Source organism: Pipistrellus kuhlii, unplaced genomic scaffold (genome assembly GCF_014108245.1).
Source record: "Pipistrellus kuhlii isolate mPipKuh1 unplaced genomic scaffold, mPipKuh1.p scaffold_m20_p_6, whole genome shotgun sequence".
Lineage (NCBI taxonomy): Eukaryota > Metazoa > Chordata > Mammalia > Chiroptera > Vespertilionidae > Pipistrellus > Pipistrellus kuhlii.
Window position 1 is genome coordinate 53,315,196 of NW_023425562.1, and position 17,287 is coordinate 53,332,482.

Here is a 17,287-nt window from a genome sequence, read left to right on the forward strand (position 1 = left end):
AAACTTACCAGATCTTTTCCACTTAAGACTCAAAAATATATGTTCATTTAGTGCAAAAATAATCTGATAAGGGATAAAACAGCACACTTAATTTTTAATTTTAAATCCTCACTCGAGGATATTTTTACCATTGATTTTTAGAGAGAGTGGAAGGAAAAGGGACAGACAGAAACATCAATGTGAGAGAGACACGTTGATTGGTTGCCTCCTGCACACCCAATCAGATCTGGGGGAGCCTGCAACCGAGGTACATGCCCTTGACCAGAATCAAACCCGGGACCCTTCAGTCCGCAGGCTGATACTCTATCCACTGAGAAAACTGGCTAGAGCTTAATTTTTACTTTTAAAACACATACCTGCATGCCTCAGATATTAACAGTATTTCAAAATAGTGAGATTAAAAGTGATCTCCACTTTCTACTTATCAATGTGTCCTTATTTTCCCCTCTGCACATATATGTATTTCTAAGGTACTTTATAAAATATAAATAACTATAGATATTTATGTGTTACATATGTGTGTTTTCGTATTAATTGAACTGAACTGTCCCCATCATGCACAGGGCACTACTGGCAAATGCTCTGTAGGTATGTCAGAGAATATAGCTTTTGTTTCTTGGCAGGCCGGAACCCTTACATGTGATTTAAGGAGGTTTCCTGTAAATTTCTTTAAACACTCATAAATAAACAAACAAACACACACACACACACCAAGCAGTGAAAATAGTCTGAACTAGAACAGTGCATGTCAAATGTACCATAAAGAGGCATTCCAGGGGTTCTGGGAAAGACACAGGGTGGAGGGTGACTTATCATGTGGTTGTAAAATGTAATATTATATAAGAAATGGTTCTATTGCTTTCAAAACTGTGAAAACTAATTAAGGTAATTTGAATGTTATTGTTTTTGTTAGTGGCCTCCTTCATTTTTAAAAAAAATTGATTTGAGAGAGAAACACTGATATGCTGTTCCACTTATTTATGCATTCACTGTTTGAGTCTTGTGTGTGCCCTGACTGGGGATGGTACCTGCACCTTGGTGTATCGGGACAAGGCTCTAACCAACTGAGCTACCCAGCCAGAGCCTCCCTCACTTCCTTATACTTTGTTGAGGTTAATCTGAAAAGTAGATTTATTGCTCTACACACGCACCAATCCGTGGGGCAAAGAGGAATCAGGAGAACAGCCAGTGTGGCAGGGGAGGCCAGCCCGGCACAAAACATTTGCCCAAGAGGCTTTATAAAATCGTTAGTTTTCGTGAGAATGCCTGGGAACTGGCTGCAAACTGGTTTTGGATAGAGAGAATTAGCACAAAGAACATACTACCATATCTCCCCCAAGCTGTGAGAGGATGAGGAGATTTTTATTTATTTTAGTTAATCCTCCCCCGGAGGATATTTTCCCATTGATTTTTAGAGAAAGTGGAAGGGAAGGGGAGAGACACACAGAGAGAAATACCGATGTGAGAGAGACACACCAATTGGTTGCCTCCTGCACATCTGCAACTGAGGTTTGTGCCCTTGATTGGAATCAAATCCAGGGCCCTTCAGTCCTGGGGCCGATGCTCTATCCACTGAGCCAAACTGGCTAGGGAAAGGAGATTTTTTAATCCTGGAAAATACACGTAACACTTATCATTTTAGAGTACAAAGTATTATTCAGTGATATTTTTTGTACATTCACAATGTTGTTCAACTTTCACCCTTATCTAGTTTCAGAACATTACCATCACCCCAAAAGGGAATCCCTAGGTTTAACATTTTGATAGTATTAATACTTTTTATGATATTGTGCTATGTAGGAAATGCTATCATCACTGCCAATAAAAAGAAAACTGAAGGGCTCTTTTCAACATAGGTGAAATTCATGATTCAAATCTCATACCTAAGTATGAGACTGATGTAATATGGGCGGGGGTGTGTGTGTCTAGGACTGGAAGAGGCAAGGTAACATAAGCGAAGAAGGTGGGTCAATTTCAACTGAGTCCTCCGCTGCCCCCAAGGAAAGCCAGTAAGAAAGGGGGTTTTGAGTGTGTAGATAAGCAATCATGGATGTGAAATGAGAGAAGAAACACGTGTTTACTTGTGAGGACGTGGCTGTCTTAAACCACCCTACTTCAGTTATCAATAAGCCTTGGTCATATCCTTTGAGGACCGCCCAATCCTCAGCCAAGTGGTGAGATGTACCTGACCCTAAAACTTCTCAGCTTACTCAAGAAATGCCTGGGAGCTAGGGACATTTGCATATTTCCCAAAGCCAGAGACAGAAGTCAGGATTTTCAGGTGGATCACTAAGAAAACTAGTGTTTCAGAGGTTACTGTAATCAAAGGCCAGACAGATAATGCAAATGAATGGGTCAAAAATGTGGGGCTAGCCAAAACAGGTTTGGCTCAGTGGTAGAGCGTCGGTCTGCGGACTGAAGGGTCCCAGGTTCGATTCCGGTCAAGGGCATGTACATTGGTTGCGGGCACATCCCCGGTGGGGGGTGTGAAAGAGGCAGCTGGTCGATGTTTCTTTCTCATCGATGTTTCTAGCTCTTTATCTCTCTCCCTTCCTCTCTGTAAAAAATCAATAAAAATATGTTAAAAAAAAAATGGGGGGCTAATGGTATTGTGGTTATGTAGGGGAATGCTCTAGTTCTTAGGAAACAGTAAATGAAGGATGCAGGTAAAAGTCTTCAGTGTGGGAAATGAGCTAGTAAATTCTTTATATGTTTCTGTATTTTCTACAATAAGCCATGCAGGTTCACTGAAAAATGACTTATCTTGTGAGGTCCTGAGAATTAAATGATAATGTACATAAAGGAGTCCAGACTCCATCTCAGACCAATTGAACTGGAAACTTGAGGTAGGGCCAGGGTCTCAGGACTTTTTTGAAAAGTCCCCACATGGGTCCTAATGGGCCCCCAGGGTTAAAAAAAAAAAAAAAAAAAAAAAAAAAAAGTGCCTAAGAACACAGTGTTCATATTTAAAGATCTTCCAAATCGGAGCATCATCTCTTTGAAGTCATGTATATTTTCTATTTTGACAATGATAAAATGTCTTTTTTTAAAGCTGATTTTTCTGGTATTGCTACAGCTTGATGCCCTCCCTCCCCCCCCACCGGTTTCAGGCATTATTAACTGACTAGTTATTTCAATAGGAATTTCATTCTTTTAACCTCTACCCCTCACCCCACCAAACACATTCTGGGCTATTCCAGTCTGAATTGGCTACGTTCTAGGCTTGTTGTACCACTGTAGCTTGGGATCCTCCCTCACTATCCTAGGGATTCCTTTCGGCTCTTTCTCAAGCTGGTTCCTATTTCATCAATTATGTCTTCCACCTTCTGGTTTACTTCTCTGTACTTTCCTTCCTAATCATAGTAGACACTACAATAAAGGGGTTGTTAATCTAACAGTTAATTGTTTTTGGTTGAGTACAGAATTCTAAGCAAAGTAACTTTCCTTCAGATTTGTATTTATTCTAACTTCCAGTGTTACACACTGATAAGTCTGTTTCTTCCACTGTGTTGTTTACTTGGTAGGATGGTTCAACCTGCAATACTGTCTTTCAGTTATGGGTAAATTTTCTGAATTACTTCAATAACTATTCTATTTTCACTTTCTGTTCTGTTCAACATTTCTGAAAGTCATGATTTGAATATATGAGTTTGACAGAAACTCTATTTTTTTAAAATCGTTTTCTTTCTAACTTGCCTGATCACTGGATTCATTAAACATCTATATTCAGATTCATTGGTCCCCAAATCATAACCTCCAGGAAAAGTCCTGGAATGTGTACTTATAATAAATGGCCAGATTAATCACATTCCCAGAAAAACTGGGAAAAATTGACAGCTGAGTCAGTTTCTTTCATTAAAATTCTTTTAATTGCCAAAACATTAAATGGCTAACAGGTTTATAAAAACATTAATGTATAAATTAATGAAAAATTATAAAGTGAACACCCATTAGCTCCCAGGTCAAGAAAGAAAACACTTCCAAAAACACAAAATCCCCAAGAAAATCAAGTGGTAAACCTCAGTGTTGTTTAAATGATGATAAACAGTAATCCTGTTCTGAGAACAGCTGATAAGATGATGGGACCTCACACTCTGTATCATTTGTAACATCTGCCCCCTGGTGGTCAATGTGGGTCATAGCGATTGGTCGAATGGTCAACTATTTTGTTGGACTTAGCATATTAGGCTTTTATATATATAGGTGAGTAAAGTAATAATATCATCCAGTCTCCAATCACTTTCTTTCCAAATCACCCAAACACTTAAATACTAAATACTTCAATAAAAATCAACCAAGGTTTCTATATAACCCAGAACATGAATTACCTAGTCATTTAAAAGTCCTTGGTGTGTGTGTGTGCTAGGCCTCAAAATATACTGTAGTTCAGTGTAGGAGAGTGCTATTCACAGTGCTGGTCTGCAAACTGTTGTTGTTTTTTTGTCCGTGAAGAGATATGGGACTTACACCAGAACACAAAGCAACTATGTCTTAAGCACACTGCTTAGTGCAGAGGACTCTTCTCATAGTGAAGCTAATGGTGCCTGATACATGCTGGGGTAAGCGTCTCAGATCAATCACAGACCAGTGATTTTGGTCACATTTTTTTTTTTTTTTTTAGTTTTGGTCAAATTTTGAATAGCACACTAGTTTAGGATATGAATTATGCTTCCCTTTCTACACTGCAATGGATATGTAGTACAAAAAACAGTGAAATAAAAATATCAAGTAGATACTAAAAGATACTGTTCAAGTCAGACAAATTAATATCCCTGAGAAATCTGAGAGAATGAAACACTGGATATGTGAAGAGCTAAAACCTAGAGTGACTATTTATTATCCCAACTGTCCTCATTTGAGAGTGAGGTAGGTGCTAGTAATTATTAAGACAGGATAAACTGGAACTTTGCCAGGCAAATTAGAACATATATTCATCCTAGCTAGACCCTCAAGAAAAGGGTGAAAATGAGTAGAGGTGGATGCAAAGCAAAAATTGCAATCCTGGTGGGAGAAGAGCTGACTCCTGACTCCATATCTCACTTTGCATTCATGCAGACTCGTTGATGGAAGGTTTGTGATTTGGATGGCGAACTTTGGGTAAATTTCTGCAAGTTGTTCAAGGTATTCTTTGATGTCTTGCTGTGCTAGATCTCCCAATGTTGCTAACTTATGGTTGGCTCGAGTCACTTCTGTGGATGAGTTGGGACTGATTGGGATTCCAATCTTTTTGTATAATTTTTTTTTGTCTTTTTGAGGCTAACGACTGTCTTCTGTGGAACATACTAGGTCTGTCATAGGAGATTTTCCTGGTGAGACTCTGGAGCTTGAACTGAGTGGGTGGGGAAAGAAACTATCAGACGGCCCCTCATTGATCTGTATCTTTAGATAAGGCGCCTTTTCAGTTATTAGGTGAATGTGACGGAACACTTCGGAGGGAATAGTTTTGGCATCCTAGATGTACCCTGGATTGAGAGAACAGTTGCTGCCTCAGGCAGGGAAAAGGGACAGCCCAGATTGATAAAGTAAAATCTTTTGTAGAGACATCCAGGCAGAGGTTGAAAATAGTATTTTCCTGGCTGTGGAGTTGGAAAAAGACAAGGGAAAGTGAGGCAAACGTGTTCAGGCTACAGTGAGGAATAAATGTAATGTACGTAAGAGTATCTAGTACATTCAGCCATGCTGAATTTAATAACCAAATACTCTTTTATCATCATCTAGCACATATACTGAGAGTTAAAAACAGAACAAGATAACAAATATTCTCATTTTCCATGAGAAAGACAAAAGTTCCTGAACATGCTAAATACCGAGTCCTTGAAATATTTTATCATTTACTCTTCATAATCATCTGGGTCTTTTTAACTCCACATTCTAGCACCACCTTCCTTTAAAGTGAAATATAAAAAGCTGGTCTTGCCATCTTACCACTGCTGAGAGAATCTGCGCTCCCAGGACTGTGCTGCCTGGAGACCAGTTCATTCCCTGTTTTCCTCATCTCTGTGTTTTCGTTATATCGTCTTTTCCAGTAGTTGAGTTCATCACGATCAGATTCCTGACAGCGCCGCAGAACTGCCATGGAGCGCCTTGTTTTTTCTACCATTTCCATAATGCAGTTCAGGGCCTGAACCAGAGAAGAAGTCAGGCAGTGATGAGATGAAGACATTCAAACACTGATGTTGCAAATCAAGGATAGGTAAACAAATTATATAAATAATGAAGGTTTAAGGGTCTTATAGACACAATATCAAGCTTACATTTTAAAGCCTTTATTACAGCTTCTTTAAAAATATTTAGTTTATATAAATATGTGCACACACACACAATTTATTTTTTGTTTAGATTTCAAAATAACACTGGATTCTTTAAGGTTGAAGTAATCAGACTCTCATTATAATATAGCCCTTTAAAGACTATGGTGACCATGGAAATGATAATATGCTGGTAAAGATCTGGAGTGGGTGGATGGGTAGGGACTTAGTGGAGGAGGATAAAGGGGGAAGTAGAATATATATGTTATACTGACAACAATAAAAAAATGAAAAGTTAATGAGAATAAAAACAATACTTAAAAACCAAAAGACTTTGGTGAAACCTTATATATTTGCATAAACACACCAACGTATCTGATGAAGCTGGCGATTTATTAACAATGTTATGGGGGGGGGGAAATGGTAAAATATGTACACAGATAATTTAATTAAAAAAAAAAAAAAAAAGAACTCTAACCAGTTTGGTTCAGTGGATAGAGCATTGGCCTGCGGACTGAAGGGTCCCAGGTTCGATTCCAGTCAAGGGCATGTATCTTGGTTGTGAGCACATCCCCAATAGGGAGTGTTCAGGAGGCAGCTGATTGATGTTTCTCTCTCATCAATGTTTCTAACTCTCCCTCTCCCTTCATCTCTGTAAAAAAAAAAAAAATCAATAAAATATATTTTTTTAAAAAGAATGTTATTAGAGAAATAACATTCAGAGACAATTTTTATCACTCAAGATTCAAAGAGCTACTGTATATATACTTAATGAAGTACTATATCTTCTCTTCCCTTTTAGTGAGAAGGGAAACCCTCTCTTACAATGAGACAGAGAACTTGGGCTTGTATTCTGTACTGGCATTTTTGATTCTCATTTGTTTTTGGAGAAGCTCTATCCATTAACACTTCATGCATACCATGCCCTGTGATTAGCACCTTACATATTGTTACAACCCTCCTATAAATTCAAATACCAAGTTTTAATCAAAGAAAAAATAAACTTTTAAAATTAATTTAATACACAATATTATATTAGTTTCAGGGATACAACAAATGACTTGATATTTATATACCTTACAAAGGGATCACCATGATAAATACAGTAACCATCTGACACTGATAATACTAGAGGCCTGGTGCATGAAATTCATACACAGGAGGACTGTTCATCAACCCGGCCTGTACCCTCTCCAATCTGGGATCCCTCTCACAATCTGGGACTGATGACTTCTGTGTTCCCTGCCAGCCTGATTGCCTCTAACTGCTTCTGCTTGCCAGCCTGATCACCCCTAATTGCTCCCCTGACTGCCTGATTGATGCCTAATTGCTCTCTCCTGCCAGCCTGATCACCCCCAACTGCCCTTGCCTGCTGTGAACCGCCTCCTATGTGCAAGGTGGTGAAGACGTTGGGACCAGCCTCCTCCATGCAGCCTGGAGCCTTGGGGACCTCCAGGCCTCATAGTGCAGGGCGGCCACTAGACCCTAACTCCACTGTGGATGTGGCCATCTTGTGGTGGCCATCTGGTGATGATGTTGTGTGAGGGCGTGACACCACCTAGGCTTTAATTATATAGGATTATTGACTATATCCCCTATGGTGTATATTACATCCACATAACACTTATTTTATAATTGGAAGTTTGTACTTCTTAATCCCCTTTACGTTTTTCACCCATCCCCTACTCCTACCTCTCCTCTCTGGCAACTTCAGTTTGTTCTCTGTATCTATAGTTTGTCCCTGTTAGGTACTGTTTGTGCATTTTTTTTTTAAAGTTTTTTTTTAGATTCTACATGAGTGAAATCATATGGTATTTATCTTTCTCTGACTGACTTATTTCACTTAGCATAATACTCTCTAGGTCCATCTGTGTTGTTGCAAATGGTAAGATTTCATTATTTTTATGGCTGAGTTAAAAAAAAAGGCGGGGGGAAATGGGGAAACAACAAAGATACAAGTGTCAAAGCTGGGATCTGAACTCACAAACCTCTTTAACATGACTTTACTTGGTTAAGACTTGAAGTGATCACAAAGATTTGCGAGTTACGCTTAGCTCTTTAGCTGGAGGAGTTAATAGATAAATCAGCTTTTATTGCAAAGACACTGTAGCTCTGGTTAAGTTCACTTGAAACATACACACTCTGTTACTATTGGTGATATTAAGAATTAAAAGTACAAACAAGTTAGGTCCAGGGCATGGGGGGAAGGGGTATAGAGGGGACAGGAAGAGACTGACCAAAGAACATAAATGCAGTCCGGCTGTGTCACTCAGTGGTTGAACGTTGACCCATGAACCAAGGGGTCATGGTTGTATTCTGGTCAGGGCACATGCCTGGGTTGTGGGTACCATCCTCAGTAGGAGGTGTGCAGGAAGCAGTTGATCAATGACTCTCTCTCATCACTGAGGTTTCTCTCTCTCTCCCTTCTTCTCTCTGATATCAATAAAAACATATTAAAAATGCACAGCCCATGACATAGACAATAGTGTGGTGAAGGCTGGGGTGGGTTAGGAGCTAGGTGGAAGGGGGCAAACAGCAGGTAATTGGGGGACATCTGTAATACCATCAACAACAAATTAAAAAAAACAACACCCCACTTATCTGAAAATTTAAAAAAATAATTAAAAGTAGTAAATATGAAAATTATTCATAAGATTCTTACATGATCAAGATGTTTCCATTCATCAGCCCATTCCCTTTCTGTCAAACGGTGGTCTACCAACTCATCTTGATAGCCTCCATTTAGACCTATTAGAAATTAGAGATTCAATTTGAGGATAGAGTGAAGAATACAGTAAGTAGAATTCTATCAAATAAATACACATTCATACGAACTATGAGTATACTATAAAAGCAATGATTCACAACAGAGTCTGGGACCCCCAAAATGACATAAAACCAACCAAAAAATTACCTCTGAGAATATATTTTAAAACTCCTATAAATCAATAATGAAAGACAAAAAAACAAAAGAAAAAGGCTTATGTCCCTTACTAAGATTGTGGTGTCTATCACGAACTTCTCGGTGTTCTAACATCTTGTTGGGCTCACGATATAGGTGGGAAGTTGCAATATCTTCTAAGGTGTAGTGCTGAAGAGGTGGGGGTGTAGGATGGAACTGGCCTCCAGGATTCATAAGGGGTACAGTGAGGGCAGGACTGTGCCGAGGAGCAGGGCTGATTGTACACACTCTCTTGGCAGGAGGTTCAGGAGGAATTGTATCTCTTTCAAAACTGTTGTCTTCCCTCCTGTAAAAAAGGTAAGTAGGTATCTGAGCCCATCAACAAATGTTCATGCAAACATATTCTTGCACATCTACATGTGCTAAGCATTTTCACAAACAGGAAGACCATAAGAAAAGGTTTGACATAAGACATGAACTGAAATGTCTTCAGAGAGATAATGGAAACTGCTGATTTATTCCAGCATAAAAATAAAAGTCAAATTCACTCACAGTAAGGCAGAAATAACTAAACCTCATGAAGCAAAATGAGAGACTAAGGAGACAATGGCATTTCCATATGATAAGAATATGGAAGACTATGGGTTCTACAATGATTAGAAATTTGCTACTGTGGAGGTCAATTACTGAAAACAGTTCTCTACATTGAAGGAAAAAGGCTGAATAAATAATAGACTTGTGAATTGGTTGGGCTTTTAGTAATTTAGCTTCAATTATAATAATTTTCCACTGCTGTTAAAATATTTCTTCTTTGGCAAACTACAAAATATTGTGGTGGACACTCATGCTGAAATATCCAGAATTAATTAAAATAATGTCAGCCTTCAAAATAATGGTGATTCATTAACATGTATTAGTAACTAATTCTTATACTTTTATAAAACCCCACACAGAAAAAAATATCTTAGGCAGCTTGTTTCTTATGGTTCTAGAACAATGGATACATAGAATATTCTAGATCAGAGTTTTTCACCAGAGGCATAGAGTCATCTGAAGCATTTAAAAAAAAAACTTATATCTGGGAGCTACACCTATAGATTTGAGAAGCATTCTGAGTGCACACCTATCTATAACTACAGTAATAAAAATTTCTTTCACAAGTAAAGAGGAAGCTCAATGGTTCCAGAAACATGAACAAGCTCTTCTCTGCTCACCTTTCTGGACTGGGCCTCTTTCCATTTCCATGTACTTCCATGAGCAGCTCTGAAGAGTCAGCAGGTGAAGCGATACTTGTGTTGAGCAAAAGGTGTTCGTGCTGAGCCAGGTACTGGGATGGGGTCTGCTTGGCAGCGCGAGCGCAGTGCAGCAGTTCTCGCTGCAGCAGGGGCAGGTTGGCCTTGAAAACAAAGAGGCAGGGTGGGAAGGCAGTTTTCCCTGGGTTGGGCTCCACACAATAGGCATTTCAAAAGGCTCTCAAACAAGATGACACAAGACCAAAGTCTTTCTTTTCAGTCTGATTTTTACATGCCTATATGAGTAAAGTGACATCTACTATAGTGAACTTGAAATGACTAGTTGACTTATCTCTTGTCTCCCCAAAATGTAAATCTACTTAAGGAAGAGAACATGCTTTATTTATTTTTATGGCCTAGTACAGAGTTAAACAAAGCTCAATAAAGGTTTGTTGAGTAATATTTTAAAGACTTACACAGTTTTGAAGACTTTGGTCAGTTAGAGAGTTAGTATGCCTTCAGGGGAGTAAGAGGAATCCACTCTTCCATCTATTACTACAAGGCTTAGTTTCTCTCTTCTGACTACTACTTACCCTTCCCTTCATGTTCTCTGTGAGAAGTGCCATGGAATTCTGGAAACTGATTATTCTAGCTTGGTTGGAACATGAGGTTTTAAAAAGAGTACTGGGAATAACTGGAATTAAGCCTTAGACTAGACTCTGAGAATACACAGGTAACCTATGGGCAGAACTGTTTTCTCAGTGTGGTACCCTCACTAGGCACATTTCTTTAATGTATAAAAGGACAAAAATCATGTACTGATTATTTTTCCTTCGCCTCAAACTGAGAAAGCCTTTAGTGTGGACAAGTCATATATATAAAAAAAAACAAAACTATATACTAGTTCAATTGAACTCTAATTCCTTCTCATATAAAGGTATTTTTCTCATATTTCTTCTATAAAAAAATAATTATATTTTTCACCCCAAATTTAAAAACAATTCAGCCCTGGCTCGTGTGGCTCAGCTTGTTGGACGGTGTCCTATTTCACCTAAGGGTTGCTTATTCAACTCCTGGTCAAGGCACATGCCCTGATTTTGGGCTCGATCCTTAGTGGGGGCATACACATTGATGTTTCTCTCTCTCTTAAATCAATAAAAAATCTTTTAAAAAAATTTCAGACCAGGCCCATAACATAAGTCTTTATTCCAATGGAAAAAGATGAACAAGTGAAAAGAGAGTTTTAATATGTGCAAGTAATCATCCCTTTACCAAGGGTTAATTTAACAGACACCATAATTTGTGACTGCTTAAAGCATAAATAAATTGGCAAAAACCCACATGCTAGCCAAAAAGCTTCCATAACAACCTACCTCATGCTGTTTTCCAAAATAACACAGTTAAGAATAGGGAATTTGATGATATAAGACAATTTAAAAAAATATATATTTTATTGATTTTTGTACAGAGAGGAAGGGAGAGATAGAAAGTTAGAAACATCAATGAGAGAGAGTCATTGATCAGCTGCCCCTTGCACACCCCCCACTGGGGATATGCCCGCAACCAAGGTACATGCCCTTGACCGGAATCAAACCCGGGACCCTTCAGTCTCCAAGCCGACGCTCTATCCATTGAGCCAAACCGGTCCCGGCGATATAAGACAATTTTAAAGTCTGTTCTATAACCTCAATCTTGTAGCAACTGTGAAAACTTAATGAAAAAAATACCATGCCAGATCTTTACATCTGTGACATGTATGTACCCTTTGATGAATTAAAAAAAAAGAAAGCTAATTTTCCCCTAATAACACAAATTGCAAAAATCCTTCATGATTCCAGAGTCTTGGGGAAAATAATTGTCTACTGGCTCTGACATACAGAAAACAGACCAAGATAGAACTAGCACAGCTGTTTAAGGGCTGAACAAGGCACCACAGGCTGCTCTGAGGGGCTGAGTCTTCATTGCTGTCAGAACAGAGCTACAATACTAGCTGTTCGCATTTTCCTCTATGTCTCCTATGCTCCCATTTAAAAGGTTTTAAAAAACCAGTAGCAGTACTTCAGGAGGATAACCAATCTTTTCTCTTTTTTAAAAAGCTGTTGCTCTCACATGTGTCCTGATCAGGGATTGAACATGCAACCTGATATGTGCCCTGTCTGAGAATCGAACCAGCCACCTTTGGTGTATGGATTGATGATCCAACCAACTGAGCCACACCAGCCAGGACAGATGACCTACCTTCTTGATGCCATTACATTTTTGTACAAAATGAAGGTAAAGTAAAAGAAGATATTTACTAGCCAGATATTTAGGCTTTGTGAGTTAAGGGGCATAATTGAGGATATTAGGTGGATACACATATACAAGATAGGAAAACAAATTTCTAAATATTATCCTGACAAAAGTCAAAATATAAAAACAGTTTGGCTCAGAGGATAGAGCATCGGCCTGCAGACTGAAGGGTCCCAGGTTCAATTCCAGTGAAGGGCATGTACCTTGGTTGAGGGCACATCCCCAGTAGGGGGTGTGCAAGAGGCAGCTGATCGATGATTCTCTCTCATCGATGTTTCTGACTATCACTCTCTCTTCCTCTCTGTAAAAAATCAATAAAATATTTAAAAAAAACAAAAAACAAAAAACAAACAAACAATTGAGTATAGTTTTTTGGTAATATCAGGCTAATGAAAAGAATGGAATTAATTTAGAAAGGGAGTGGATTAAGGAAAACAACTTAATTGGGATTCAAAGAGTGTTCCCTATTACCAAATCAATTACAAATGTTCATTTGTAAAACCAATTCTTTTAAATTTATTAATTTATTTTAATCTTTATTGTTGAAAGTATTACATATGTCCCCCTTTACCTGCTATTGGCCTCCTCCAGCCCGCCCCTGCCCCCACCACCTTATTGTCTGTGTCCATGAATTATGTATATATGCATACAATGTCTCTGCAAAGCTGCATAAAACCATGTGGTAGGCTTTATTTGGATTACAGGTGTTTAAAATATGCCTGATCTAGAGCACACTGATATCTTACTATAGTTTTTTTTATTTTTATTAAGGTATTATATGTGTACATATCTTACCATTGCCCCCTCCATACCTTACTATAGTTTTTCACTGCCTTTATGCTATCCATAACTCTGCAAATTATAGAGAACTGACAGCAATGCAAAGTAATTATTGTCTATGGACTTGCATAAAATTATGTCCAGTAGAGATTTAATTGACTTCTCTTGCCCACTGTAGACGAAGTCAATTATACCTCTGTTCATTCATATTAATAATACTGATTTTTAAATGTATTTATTCTTTGGGTTCTCTCCTGAACTGGTACTAACACCTTACTGATTCATTAATAATGAACTAAATAAAATCTATGACATGGGTTCATTTTTCCTCTGCGAGTCATAATGATGCAATACCTGGTTTTGAAAGTTATAATTTAATAGGAAGAAATAGAAACTTTATAGTGGGAAGCATGACATAGTCTTTACCAAGTGACCAAAGTCAACATCACCAATTATGAGACCAATTAACACCTATGTCTCCTGACAGAAGTTATATCTTAGCTGCTATTTACTGCCTAAAATGCATAACATGATTCTCATCATGAGGAAGTGTCAGAAAGACCACATTGAGGTACATCTATAAATTAACCATCTCATACTTTTTAACAATATCAAGATCATAAAACACTGAGAAGTTATTGTAGATTAAGTAGACTAAAGAGACATGACAACAGCCCTGGCCAGTTTGGTTCAGTGGTTGGAGTGTCTGCTTGCAGACTAAAGGGTCTTGGGTTTGATTCCTTGTCAAGGGCATATAACTGCGTTGTAGGTTCGATCCCCAGCCCTGGTAGGGGTGCATGCAGGAGGCAACAGATCAATGTGTCTCTCTCATGTCGATGTTTCTCCCCCCCCCCCCCTTCCTTTCTCTCTAAAAAACCAATGGAAAATATATCTTTGAGTAAGAATTAACAAGGAAAAAAAAAAAGAAATGACAAAAAAAAAAAAAAAAAAAAGCAAAAAAAAAAAAGCAAAATGTAATCCAAAAAATAAAAGGTTTTCTTTTGCTGTAAATATTATTAGTGGAATATTTGATGAAAAATGATAGGTTCTATAGTAATAGAATTTTATCAATTTTAATTCTTTAATTTGAAAAGTATACTAAAGTGATTCAATATATCATGTCTATAGCTTATTCTCAAACATTCCTGAGGAAAAAAAATAAATCTAAAGACAAAGAGAATAATAATCCAGATGATAAAATATTAACATCTGGGGAATCTGAGAGAAGGATACAGAAAAAATGTTCTTGTATCATTTTGTAACTATTCTGTGAGCACGAAATTATTTAAAAATAAAGATTTTTTTAAAGGACATATTACACATAAGGCTATGTTTCGGGGAACAGTAATTCCAGAGAATTGAGCTATACAATCTGGGGATACAGTGCTTTTCCAAATACTCTCCTGTCCTTAGGGCAGCAATTTTCAACCGGTGTGTTGCAGGAATTTTTAAAACATGTACATAGTACCTGACTATTTACTCAGGAGCACTGATTTCTTGTCTCTTCGATTGTAAAAAAAAAAAAAAAAGACAACAGCCAACACAACAATAGCTGTCTCATGTGAATGAACCAAAATTATACCTATTTTCTTGGTTATATCATCAAAAATTATATTCTTGGTGTGCTGCAGAATTTCGGTAATTAATTTGTGTGCCATGAAATGAAAATTACTGCCTCAGGGTTAGGAGTCTGAGCTGCAAAGACCTCTCTCTGTCTGATAGCCTCCTCATAGATAAGACATTTCTTCACAATCTGGCCACAACCCAAAGATTTAGTGTCTAGTTATTTCTGCTAAGACCCCAGCCTCCATACCACCCCTATACCTCTGGTCCATTCACAGGATCTATTGTGTGTTATTAGCAGAATCTGCATATGAACCACAACGCAAGGCTTTTGTAAATCTCAAGTATAAGACTCACCTGCAGACTGCACTCACATTTTTCTAGCAGCCCAAAATAAAGATATGAAAATGTGCAAGCTGCCCAAATTTAGATCACAGAACAAGGATCAGTAGCAGGTCTTGAGGAAATGTTAAGGTAAATAATTACATTCAGTAATTATCTCATAAAAATTACCTTGAGGAATGGAATCACAAAAGGACGAAGAGGAAAGTTTGTAGCTTCTTGGAGCTTGCAATGGAATTCTTCAATTGTTACTGTTGAGTTCTGAAAAGAGAAATAAATAACCTTCTTCAACTTCTAAGAGTAGACACTGTCCTCATATAAATCCCTTTTAAGTCACAAAGTACAATATAATTTCAAGAGTACTATTGTGATCTCAGATCCTTCTCAAAAGTTAACCAAATTATTTCCTTTATAAACAAAGTTTGACTGTCCTTTCTTTACTACCCCAATCTATCTATATTCCCCTCAAGGTCAGCAGCCTGGGCTGCAGAATAGGGCGCCGTCTTTCTCACTGTGAAGACAGGCACCCAGGTCCTTTGTACTGCAGGGGTCATGGCAACACCTCAGGCACAGGAACCATATTTACAATGTTTGCAGTTGAATAGATTCGGATCAGTCTAGGACACATGTGTCAAACACAAGGCCCGCGGGCCAAATCCGTCCTGCCAGGCCTTACAATGTGGCCCGCACCGCGCTGTCATCACTGCACTCCGCTGCGTTTCCATCACAATGACAGTTTATGATTGTTCAGTAAACCATTCGGCCCGCGATTTAGGCTGGATTTTAGATTTTGGCCCCTTCTCTGATTGAGTTCGACACCCCTAGTCTAGGATGTCAACTTAAAAGACTCAACCCAGTGCCTCATCCTTCAGAAGTTGTTTTCTTCATAGGTTCTGCCTATCTCTTAGCATCAGTTCCCAGAGTCTTCTAAATTCAAAGTAAAAAAAAAAAAAAGCCAAACACGTGCCTTCTGCATTGAAGGGTTGTTACAGTTTTGCAAATCTCTTTCATATCTAGCTTAATAAAAGACAGCTGGGTTCTTCAAGATGCTTCAACATTTAATCTGTTGCAACATCCTATATCAAACAACCTCTAGAAAATTCCATCACACTCACGAGAGAATAAGAGTGAAAAGGCAAGTAACATCTTAGTATGATTATGAAAATAATTTTTACCTCTTGGGCTCTCTAACAGTCTAAGAGAATCCCAGGGGTCCCTGATTATACTCTGAAAAGTGCAACATGAAAGTTTAATACTGTGATTCATCTTTACCACATATAGAGGCTAACATGGAGGAGCATGGGGTGCTTTTACTGGAAATAAATCTTGAAGAATTCGATTTACAAACTTTGGGAACTGATAGAACTTCCCTTATCTACACTGAAGAGTCAAACCCTACCCTGCTATCAGTCAGAAAAATCACTCCTTTTTACCATGGGTTCACCACACTCAGTACAGCATTGAAAGAAAAATTGTGTGAACCTTAAAAACTCCAAAGAAACTGTATTTTCATGAGGAGCTGTAGAACACTTCTTTAATATCATTTAATACTATTTGTTTAAATAATGAAATTTTTAATTTTACAAATTATTTGTCTGAAAATTAAGCTCTATACTTTTCCTTTTTCTCTGGCTTGGAAACAATGCACCAGGCACTGACTATATTAAGTAACAAAGCCTGTTGTTAATTTGGTTGAACCTCAATGGCTTGTTGAAACTCAGTTTTAAGGCATATTCAAAGTTTCTTAATGGAATAAATCAACAACATAAGAAACTATTAGGTAAACATTATAGATCTGTTCTTTGATAAACTTATTTTAATGGTTTCAGAGAGAGGAAGAGAGAAGGATAGAAACATCAATGAGAACCATCGATTGGCTGCTTTCTGCACACCCTCTACTGGGGACAGAGCCTATAACCTATGCATGT

At 38.0% G+C, this 17,287-nt stretch overlaps 1 protein-coding gene across 3 annotated transcripts in view; it reads right to left on the reverse strand.

The window, feature by feature from the left end:
• The window catches only part of CBFA2T2 (CBFA2/RUNX1 partner transcriptional co-repressor 2), a 140,997-nt gene that overhangs the window by 12,167 nt on the left and 111,543 nt on the right, over positions 1 to 17,287 (reverse strand). For all 3 annotated transcript variants that reach the window (XM_036419849.2, XM_036419848.2, XM_045574754.1), the window contains exons 4-8: positions 15,531 to 15,620; positions 10,365 to 10,546; positions 9,243 to 9,496; positions 8,911 to 8,996; positions 5,926 to 6,121 (exon numbers count right to left, since the gene is read on the reverse strand). In XM_036419849.2, coding sequence (XP_036275742.1) covers positions 5,926 to 6,121; positions 8,911 to 8,996; positions 9,243 to 9,496; positions 10,365 to 10,546; positions 15,531 to 15,620 — 808 coding nt within the window. The remainder of the gene's footprint in view (positions 1 to 5,925; positions 6,122 to 8,910; positions 8,997 to 9,242; positions 9,497 to 10,364; positions 10,547 to 15,530; positions 15,621 to 17,287) is intronic.